At 44.4% G+C, this 11306-nt stretch overlaps 1 protein-coding gene and 1 non-coding gene across 2 annotated transcripts; both read left to right on the forward strand.

The window, feature by feature from the left end:
* Window positions 1-2004: 2004 nt before the first annotated feature.
* On the forward strand, window positions 2005-3807 carry LOC100274409 (uncharacterized). The gene has a single exon (NM_001148768.1). It carries the CDS (start codon window positions 2106-2108, stop codon window positions 3522-3524), a length of 1419 nt encoding a protein of 472 aa, NP_001142240.1. The 5' UTR covers window positions 2005-2105; the 3' UTR covers window positions 3525-3807.
* A 956-nt stretch (window positions 3808-4763) lies between these two features.
* On the forward strand, window positions 4764-4836 carry TRNAA-AGC (transfer RNA alanine (anticodon AGC)). Its single transcript has one exon. It is a non-coding gene; the product is annotated as a tRNA-Ala (tRNA).
* Window positions 4837-11306: the final 6470 nt, after the last annotated feature.

The raw sequence follows: 11306 nt of genomic DNA on the forward strand, positions 1-11306 counted from the left end.
AACACATAGCCAAAAAGCTTCATATGGCCACAAAGCTTAGTAATTATAATTCAGCTTCCATTTGGTCGCATATAGCTTGCTTCGCACTGCAATTTTGGGGTTTTAATAACTTGGTTATCTGACACATCCTTTTTAACACAATCAAGTTTGATTCCTACCACAATCGGTTTGAACTATAGCAATTTTACAGGAGCACTACCAGTTTAAGAACATCATTGGCCCAAGAGAAATGGAATCAACTTGATCTTTTTTTCTTATGTAAAATCAATCCAAAAGCAATACCAATTAATACTTATGCAATCTTAAAATCTAAAAATGATTTAACAAATTCTAGTGCAGTACGACATTTTTTCCTTTAATGGATTCCTTCGCTTGTAAACAACACATATTCATCAGTGAATAAGGCATCAGGAGAGGAGTAATAGACATTCCAAATGGGCATCACCACTAAGAGAGTCGAAACAAAACGAGAGGGCAATCCATGCTTTAGTAATTAGTCAATTATCATTGTCTCACTCTTACCTTTGTCTCACCAGCTGTTCTTTCGTCTCACGGAGTCGTTTCCTCATGACAGCCTCCTCATCAAGTACTGAAAAAACAGGAAAAAATCAAATCAAAATTAGCACGGTCTACCCCAATACTATTACAACTGTTTAATCCCTGAAGCATAATAAGAACAGTAAGGAAGCAAATAAGGAATAGGAATAGAGGGAGGGGAGCCATGGGGAGAGACATCCATCACGAGAGTACAAACATGCGCTTCTTTTATAACACATTTTTTTTCTACTCTTTTTTTCTGTAAAAATAAACTATTTTTTAAAAAATGCATATATATATTTTAATTTATGTGTTTCCTTAGTTTTCATATTTTTTCGAAAGTACAAGCAAACACGTTAATCAAACGCAACGTAGTTAGATATTTTCAAACGTTTAACTAAATATCTCTCTGAACCGGTGTATAGAGTGTATGGTCCTGCCCATGCTCTCCAACATTGTGCTCCATCTTCTCCCCTCATGTCTAGTGACCTCCCTCCTTGCTCTATATATGGAGTGATTTCCCTCTCCCCCATTCTTTAATTAGTTTGTTTCTCTTATATTATGGTAGTACAAATAGTTCATAATTTTGTAAAACTAAAAAACTGATAAGAAAATGTTAAATAACTGAATTATAATATATAAAAGAGCTGTATAGCGTGAATGATTGAAATGTCTTGTATATGTGGAGAGTATCTATGATGTAGTAAAATATAGTAGAAACTACATTTAGGGCCCCTTTGGTAGGGCTTATTTTTCAGCTTCGGCTCTGGCTCATGCAAAAGTTGTGCCAAACACCTCTTTTTCAAATGGCTTCACCAGTGAAGTGCTTTTCCAAAATGAACTAGAGGGCATGAGCCAAAAAAGTGGCTCACCCGGCTTCAGCTCACGTCATTTTTGCACAATAGCCCTTCCACCAGTCCAAAATATTTTTTTTTGGGTCCTGCCCTCAATCCTTAGCCACGTACAGGAGAGATAAACTATACAAGGGTCTTTCTGAAAAACAACCTATAAGCCGTTTTGCCAAATAATTTTTCAGAATGGCTTTGGCTCATCTAAAGAAGTGGTTTCACCTCGTGAGCCAGAGCCAAAACCGTTTTTAGAGAAGCCAGAGCCCTGCCAAAGAGACCCTTACATGGCCTTACGCATGGCAATTGCACCGTCTGAACGGAGAACGCGAGAACGCGAGTGTAGATTCGCACGTGAAAATACACAAAACGGCATCGGCAGCCTGCCAGTGTGGGCCTTCGCTCCGCGGATCGGCAGTTGCCAAAAATTTGGGAGTGGAAACGAAAAACCCGCCCGCTCGCCTCTCCCGCTCGGAGGTGGCTAAAAATTCGCGAGGGGTGTTTAAAAAATAAACGGGAGGGAAGCCCAAAAGACGCCGCGGCCGGGCGGATACCAAAAATTTCGCTGCCGCCTTCTCGTCTTCCTTAAAACCGCTGCTCTTCAACATCAATTTCGCCGCCGCGGCATCGCGCCTGATTGTTCTACTACCCCGCCGCGCCTTGGCATTGCGCCTGAATCCTGATTCGATTTTCTGCTACCCCGTCGCGCCACCGCATCTCGCCATGGTGTCCTCCTGCATCGTCCGCCGCAAGCGCTCCCGGTCGCCGACACACTGTTTCGACTCCGGGAGCCGCACGCGCCCACGCCCCTCGCCGTCCTCCCCCGACGTCGGCCGCAAGCGTTCCCGGTCGCCGCCGCACTGTTCTGACCGCGAGGGCCGCAAGTGCACGCGCCCCTCAGCGTCCCCCTACGGCGGCCCCAACCGCTCCCTGTCTACATCGTGCGGTTTCGACTCCGCGCGGTTTGAGCGCGCGCGCCTGACGACGGGAGATGGCAAAGTCGCGGCGGTGGCATCGCTCTCCGACGATATGCTCCTGGAGGTCTTCAAGCGGCTGCCGCCCCCGCGCGACGTCATCCGCTGCGCCGCGGTGTGCCGCCGCTGGCGCCGCGTCATCTCCGGCGCTGGAGCGGCATGTCTTCCCAGGCCGCCTAGCCATTTCGGTTTCTTCCGCAACTACGGTCCATCGCCGCTGCCCCCGTTCGTGCGCACCGCGGGCCTCTCCCTTGACATCAGTTTCCTCCCGGTGCCGCCCGCGTGCGGCGCGGTCCTCGTCGACTCCCGCAACGGCCGACTACTCTTGCGGGAACTCGGCCCTGGCTACCCTCGCGAACTCAGGCTCCTCGTCTGCAGCCCGCTGGAGAAGGCGTACGTTCGGGTGCCGCCTCTGTGCATAGCGGAGCACATGGTGGCGTGTAGCGTGCTCGTCCCGGGGGAAGGCGATGCATTCCGCGTGGTGGTTGTCCTCTTCGGCAACGACCCGAAACACTTCAGTGTTCTCGTCTACTTTTCGATATCTTCCGCTTGGGAGTCTGCCACTGGGCCGGTTCATCGGAATCTGGTCCCTCGTCAAGGCCCATCAGTCGTCGTCGGAGATGTCATGTACAAGCTGCAGAGCGAAGAGAAGTACATCATGGTTGTCGACGCGGTCCAGATGACTCTGTCGGCGGTGCCCCTTCCTGATGCCAGAACGCTCCTCTACGCTGGTAACCACTGGATTGGCAGGACACCGGACGGCCGGCTTTGTTTCTTCGTGATCAGGGAGCAGCTTACTCTCGCCACCTGGGTTCTCCAAGCACCTGGGAAGTGGGTGGAGCAGCAACCCGTGGACCTGCGCACGCTGATGCACCCGGCGTTTATGGGTGATCTCGCCCACATGAAGCTCTCGGCGAAGATGTCGGACCAGCTCCGTGGCTTCAAACTTGTGAGCTTCGCAGCGTTCTGTGAGGGTACATGCACGCTGTTCTTTGTCATGGCAGATTGGGTTGTGATGCTCGACCCTAGGACGAGGAGACTGCTGAGGCTGTGGCGCAACAGTGATGAGTCGCGGCCATTGGGTGATGTATACCCGTGTGAGATGCTGCAGTGGCCGCCAGTGCTTAAGAACTTTGGCGGGTCTGAATCAGATGAGGCGGGTATTTAAAATACGACTTGGCGGCGTAGTGTTTGTGGTGATTTGACTAGAAAAGTTGTGTGCCACGCTATATGGCCGCTTATTGTCATGAATCCATGTATGTGAACTGAATTCAATTGGGAAAACACGGATTTGAATGAATTCCAATTCAATGTATTTTTCCATATAGTTTTCTTGTTCGGACAGTTTTTTCATTTGTTTATTGTAAATCTTTGAAGATGGCACACTATTATAGCCCTATTTAGCTTTGTTGTCCAAATTTAGGAATAATATCTCCAATATTTCAAATTTCAATCAAGCTTGTCTGCTAGAGTCATAAGACATGGAGCATGATGAAGTGTATCTTGGGTTTTCTGAACTTTGTTGATGTTGGCTTCTAAGCTGACTCCAATTAATCATATATCCATGAAGTCAACTGAAATTTGCTGGTTAGCTTGACATTCATACCCCTTTTCATGACTGCTTCCTAGCTAGTTCGTTGTTTTTTACTCTAATGAATTTTATGCTTGACAGATCTGTCATAGCATTTCGTTGAATGAAAACTTTGCATCGTGATGAGTTGGTCAGGTTTTGAACCTGAACTTCTTATACTCTGCTTTTCAATTGTTAAAGTGTTACTTTAAGTTATGTGAAAATTTACAGGACTTGGTCAATATCAGAAAGAGTTGGTCAGGTTCTGAACTTCTTATACTCAGTTCAAGTTATGTGAAAATGTACAGGAATTTAAAATTATGTTTCCAGTACATGAAAATTTCTATTTGATTTCGTGTGGAATGTGGATGTTGGTGTAGGCAAGTGCTGCTGGTATCTTTTCTACTGCGGCAAAATTAGGACAATTCAGTTGGAGTATACTGATGCTAAAGAAAGCGTCTTGCAAGCTGCCCAGAAGGCACTCGAGTGTGAATTATTATAGTTGTCATTTACGTTACAGCTTCTGAACTAAACAATATCTAAAGCTCTTCACCTCTATGTTTCTGTTTTCAGCTTGGAAAATTTGCAGTTGGGAGAAGTTCAATAAAAACTTGCATTTCTTAGTTTAGGACTTTAAACTATCTTGCACAGCCTCATGTTGTCAGCATTTTTGCAGAGGTATATACCGCTATGGTTACCTAGTGCATCGGGTGCCCAAAGGCGTCAATTTAGTTATAGGTAATGCCTTCCTCGCGCGCATAAAAAAAATGATGTCTGGTTGCATTTCCTAAAACACTGTGACTATATTAAGTTGTACAATCCCCCAATCAAACAAACGGGGATGTAGTTCAGATGGTAGAACGCTCGCTTAGCATGCGAGAGGTACGGGGATCGATACCCCGCATCTCCATTTAGTTCTTTTGTTTTCTCTCTTTTTATGTCTCTTATTTATCCTATTCCAACTGCAGCAGCACGTCTGAATCTGGATTACTTCCTCATCAATGTAGCGAAGAGAAACACGGTTACTAACAACATACAATCTTCATTTTTCTCTGTAGCGTAACTAGGGTCCAAAATTTCGTTTAGAAGATTCGAATTTCGTTTTTGTTGACCAAATTTTGACTTTTGTATTTTTATATTTTTGAATTAAGATCCAGTTAAAACCGGACTGAAATCCGTTTCGAAAGTGAGCGAAAACGAGAAAAAATGTTGAAATTCGGTGTTACTGGAATGAGAAAGTAAACTAGTGAGCAGGGGACATCTCTAATCTAGAGCCTTGTGCTTTGTCTCCTTGTTACAAAGTATAATTAAAAAAACAGAGCCTAAGTCTCGCAGGTAATAAACTCTAAATTTTACGATACAAGCCTTAAGGATCGTAGTATCATGATTATTTCTATTTATTTTTAAATTAAAATTATTTAAGAGATCTAATTTTTGTAAAAAAATATATAAATCATGATCCATTACTATCCCTGCTCCCACGACACAATCGGGATATACATCACATCCTGATAATGGTGATAATTTATAGGTGCATTGAATGACAGCCCTGGCATACTTATCGATCCGAAGGCCTCTTTCATAGTTAATTTTGAAAAATAAAAATGGACACGAAAATCCTGTTTCAAAGGAAACCTGAATGCAAGTTGCCAAATTACGAATGCTGCTTTTTAGCATAAGCATAGACCTAATCATGGAGCATTGCGATATGGATTGGTGCATTTTTTAGCATTTTAATGAAAAACCTTTTGCGCAAATGAAAGAGGTTGTGCTACGCACTAGCGCATGGCCACATATCCAGGGAACTTCAATTCTAATAGACACTGTTTTAGATCCACACGAGGAAAGGAAAAGAGGGAGGATAATTTGACTCACCAATAGGTTAGACTAGCGAACATATGCAAACAATGATAATACAAATATTTCTTGTATGCACTTGAATATTAGAATAATACATAGATCTCTATCAAGATCTTTCTCTACCTGATTTATAGAAACTAAGATTAGGGAGGTGATATGGGGGATTAGACACATAAGTCAACTGATCAATCACCTAAACGGAAAATAGACCAATCAGCCTAAAGCAACAAGCCAATCACCTAAACAGAAAAGGAGATAAACTGTAACACACTTATAGTTAAAACATTTATAGGACCGACGTTAAAACTTGAGCGAAATTTGCAAAAAAAGTAGGAAGCCTAAGATGTCAACAAATTAGAATGTCGTCAGAACACGAAGAACGCGAACATCACCAATACCAATACGCTTCCGTATAAAGTAGAAATCGATCTCAACATGTTTCATATTTTGATGTTGAATAGGGTTGATCGATAAATAGACAACACCGAAATTATCACAAAAGACCAAAGTGTTCTTCGTCATGAGACTATGAAGTTCTTGTAGCAACTGTTGAAGCCAACAAGCCTCAGCCACACCATTGCCAAGTGGCAACCATGTCACACTCGGATTTAATGGGTAAAGTCGGGTGCGTCTCATATGTGCGCCAAAGAAGAACAATACATATAATGACCAAGTGTATATAGATAATTGTCATAAATATTATTACATAGTGGAAGTATCTTACAAAAATAAATGATAACAATAAAGCGAACTAATAATTATTCCTTGGTGCCATCAAGCTGACTGGGAGACGCTGCCTAGATCAACTCGTACTCCTCATTGTAGACCTCCTCCTGGAATACCTTCTCTTCACCTGTTGAAAGGAAAATATGCTCTTGGGCCATTTCTAAGTATTTTGGTGATTAAGTGTCCAACATAAATGGTTATGTGTTAAACTATGCCAAATGGTGGACAAAGTGTAAATCAATACAAAGGTATGATTCTAGACTTAGTACATTGGTTTTAGTGTACTAACATATTTGTCTAAGTGATAGAATCAGAGAAAAGACAAATGGAAAAGACTTGGCTCGAGCAGCCAAGACTCTGCTCAGTCTGGGTGCACCGGACTGTCCGGTGGTGCACCGGACAGTGTCCGGTGCGCCATGCTGGCTCTGGTGAAAAGGCCGCTCTCGGGATATCGTCGGCGGTGTACGGCTAAAAATCACCAGACTGTCCGGTGGTGCACCGGACTGTCCGGTGAGCCAACGGTCGGCCGCGCAATCCGCGCGTGACACGTGGCCTAGCCAACGGTCTGATGGGGGCACCGGACTGTCCGGCGTGCACCGGGCAGTGTCCGGTGCGCCAATGGCTCCAAATCGTCAACGGTCGGCTGCGCTAGAATAGGAAAGAAATCTGCACCGGACTGTCCGGTGCACCAGTCGACAGAAGGCAAGAATTGCCTTCCTGGATTGCTCTCAACGGCTCCTAGCTGCCTTGGGGCTATAAAAGGGACCCCTAGGCGCATGAAGGAGGACACCAAGCATTCTTTGATCATCTCTTAGCACCAAGACATCTCTCTAGCGCATTTGATTCATTGTGATAACAATTTGAGCTCCTCTTGAGTTGAGAACTCCGTGTGTGATCTTAGAGCTCAAGTTGTGACTTGTGTGCGTGTTTGTGCTCGTGCTTTGAGGCTTGTGTGTGTTGCTCTTCCATTCTTACATCTGTGCTTCTTTGTGATCATCTCATTGTAAGGGCGAGAGGCTCCAAGTTGTGGAGATTCCTCGCAAACAGGAAAGAGTAAAGAAAGAAGAACATCATGGTATTCGAGTTGATCATTGGATCACTTGAAAGAAGTTGAGTGCAACTCTCGTCCATTGGGACGCCACAACGTGGACTAGGCAAGTATTGTACTTGGCCGAACCACGGGATAAATCCTTGTGTCTCTTGTGCTTGTTCTCACTGTGTCAATTGTGGTTCACAAGAGCTCTCCTTAGCCACTTGATTTCATTGTACTAACACTTAATCAAGTTTGTGGCTTTAAGTTTCAAGTTTTTACAGGATCACCTATTCACCCCCTCTAGGTGCTCTCAATTGGTATCGGAGCCGTTCTCTTCACGAAAGGGACTAATCGCCCAAAGAGATGGATCCTAAGGGAAAGGGGATGGTGGTCAACGATAAGGAGAAGGAGTCCATCTTCAACGAGCCGAGGGACGACAAAGCCACTAACTCAGGCTCGAGTCAAAAGAAGGACGGGAAGAAGAAGAGGCGGATCAAGAAGATAGTATACTACGACAGCGACGAGTCTTCCTCTTTCCAAAAGGACGACGAATACGAGGAGAAAAAGAAAACGGTTAACTCGAACTTTTCTTTCGATTATTCTCGTATTCCGCAAAGTTCCAATGCTCATTTGCTTTCCATTCCACTTGGTAAACGTCCTCACTTTGATGGAGAGGACTACGGGTTTTGGAGTCACAAAATGCGTAGTCACTTGTTCTCTCTCCATCCAAGTATATGGGAGATAGTAGAAAATGGAATGCAATTTGATAGTACGGATAGTCCCATATTTATGAATGAACAAATTCACAAAAATGCACAAGCTACTACTGTGTTGTTAGCATCATTGTGCAGGGAGGAATATCATAAGGTGAGCGGCTTGGATAACGCCAAGCAGATTTGGGACACCCTCAAGATCTCGCATGAGGGGAACGACGTCACCATGCTCACCAAGATGGAGTTGGTGGAAGGCGAACTATGAAGGTTCGCAATGATCAGGGGGAGGAGCCAACTCAAACTTACAACAGGCTCAAGACCCTGGTGAAAGTCGCCTAGAGGGGGGGGGGGGTGAATAGGGCGAAACTAAAATTTACAAATATAAACACAACTACAAGCCGGGTTAGCGTTAGTAATAAAGAAACGAGTCCGAGAGAGAGGGTGGAAAAACAAATCGCAAGCAAATGAAGAGTGTGACACACGGATTTGTTTTACCGAGGTTCGGTTCTTGCAAACCTACTCCCCGTTGAGGAGGCCACAAAGGCCGGGTCTCTTTCAACCCTTCCCTCTCTCAAACGGTCCCTCGGACCGAGTGAGCTTTCTTTTCTCAATCACTTGGAACACAAAGTTCCTACAAGGATCACCACAAGATTGGTGTCTCTTGCCTCAATTACAAGTGAGTTTGATCGCAATGAAAGAATCAAGAAAGCACGATTTCAAAAGCCAAGCGACAAGAGCGACAAATAACACACGGATCACTTTCTCTCTCAAGCCACTAATCACTAATGATCTCTTTTCTCAATTGTGAAACTTGGAGAGATGGAGGCTTTGAATGTGTCTTGGAATGGATTGCTAGCTCTTGTATTGAATGTTGAAGGTTGGAATGCTTGGATTTATTGAATGGAGGTGGTTGGGGTTGTATTTATAGCCACCAACCACTTCCTAGCCGTTGGGCCATTCTGCTGAGCGCGGACGGTCCGCCCTCCTGGTGCGGACGGTCCGCCCTTGAAGATCAACGACTGAAAATGCAACGGTCAGCAGTAACGGCTATATCAACGGCTATATTGCATTTAATGCGTCGTCAGATGTCAGACAGAGCCAGTCGCGGACGGTCCGGTCGTGCACCCCGGACGGTCCGCGAGGCCCCCTATAATTCATTTCTCCGAACCCGTCACCTTCGGGTTTTTCGGTTTCTTACCGACCGGACGGTCCGCGCCTGAGGCCGGACGGTCCGCGCGAGGGCTCGGACGGTCTTTGCTTTTCCTCCGGACAGTCTGTAGTGGAAACTTGTGTTTTTGCATTGGTTCTGTCCGAGGGTCATTCTTGTGTCGCGGACGGTCCGCCGCAGGAGCCCGGACGGTCCGCGCTTGGCCTGTTTTTCCAAAAAGCTTCTCCTGTCCGGAATAATCTACGGTATTCCGGACAGTCGATTTAGTATAGTTATAGATGAACCTTTGGCACCTGTATAACATATAATCTAGAGCAAACTAGTTAGTCCAATTATTTGTGTTGGGCAATTCAACCACCAAAATTAATTAGGGACTAGGTGTAAGCCTAATTCTCTTTCAATCTCCCCCTTTTTGGTGATTGATGCCAACACAAACTAAAGCAAAAATAGAAGTGCATATTTGAACTAGTTTGCATAATGTAAGTGCAAAGATTGCTTGGATTTGAGCCAATACAAATACTTACAAGATATGCATGGATTGTTTCTTTGTTTTTAAGTATTTTGGACCACACTTGCACCACATGTTTTGTTTTTGCAAGCTATTTTGTAAATCCTTTTCAAAGTTCTTTTGCAAATAGTCAAGGGTAATTGAATAAGATTTTGCAAAGCATTTTCAAGATTTGGAATTTTCTCCCCCTATTTCAAATGCTTTTCCTTTGACTAAACAAAACTCCCTCTAAATGAGATCCTCCTCTTAGTGTTCAAGAGGGTTTTGATATATCATTTTTGAAATACTACTTTCTCCCCCTTTTGAGCATAATAGGATATCAATTGATAAAATTCTTGGAAACACAAAGTTTTTGAAATTGGTGGTGGTGCGGTCCTTTTGCTTTGGGCTCATACTTTCTCCCCCTTTGGCATGAATCGCCAAAAACGGAATCATTAGAGCCCTCGAAGTGCTATCTTCCCCTTTGGTCATAAATAAATGAGTTAAGATTATACCAAAGACGAAGTCCTTTTGCTCTCTCCCCCAAGGATGGAGAGTGGCTTGGAGCGACGGCGAAGGTTGAGTTACGGAGTGGAAGCCTTTGTCTTCGCCGAAGTCTCCAATTCCCTTTTAATATACCTATGACTTGGTTTGAGATAGACTTGAAAACACATTTAGTCATAGCATATAGAAGAGATATGATCAAAGGTATATAAATGAGCTATGTGTGCAATCTTAGCAAAAGAAATTGCGAGAATCAAGAATATTGAGCTCATGCCTAAGTTTGGTAAAAGTTTGTTCATCAAGGGGCTTGGTGAAGATATCAGCTAATTGATCTTTAGTATTAATGTAAGAAATTTCGATATCTCCCTTTTGTTGGTGATCCCTCAAAAAGTGATACCGAATGGCTATGTGTTTAGTGCGGCTATGCTCGACGGGATTGTCGGCCATTTTGATTGCACTCTCATTATCACATAGTAAAGGAACTTTGGTCAATTTGTAACCGTAGTCCCGCAGGGTTTGCCTCATCCAAAGCAATTGCGCGCAACAATGGCCTGCGGCAATGTACTCGGCTTCGGCGGTAGAAAGAGCGACCGAGTTTTGCTTCTTTGAAGCCCAAGACACCAAGGACCTTTCCAAGAACTGGCAAGTCCCCGATGTGCTCTTCCTATTGATTTTACACCCCGCCCAATCGGCATCCGAATAACCAATTAAATCAAAAGTGGATCCCCTAGGATACCAAAGCCCAAACTTAGGAGTATAAGCCAAATATCTCAAGATTCGTTTTACGGCCGTAAGGTGAGCTTCCTTAGGGTTGGCTTGGAATCTTGCACACATGCATACGGAAAGCATAATATCCGGTCGAGATGCACATAAATAAAGTAAAGAACCT

Source organism: Zea mays, chromosome 1 (genome assembly GCF_902167145.1).
Source record: "Zea mays cultivar B73 chromosome 1, Zm-B73-REFERENCE-NAM-5.0, whole genome shotgun sequence".
In the NCBI taxonomy this organism is placed as follows: Eukaryota; Viridiplantae; Streptophyta; class Magnoliopsida; order Poales; family Poaceae; genus Zea; species Zea mays.

What these genes read in the sequence shown, in the direction of transcription:
- LOC100274409 (NM_001148768.1), top strand. Translation starts at nt 2,106, where the DNA reads ATGGTGTCCTCCTGCATCGTCCGCCGCAAGCGCTCCCGGTCGCCGACA.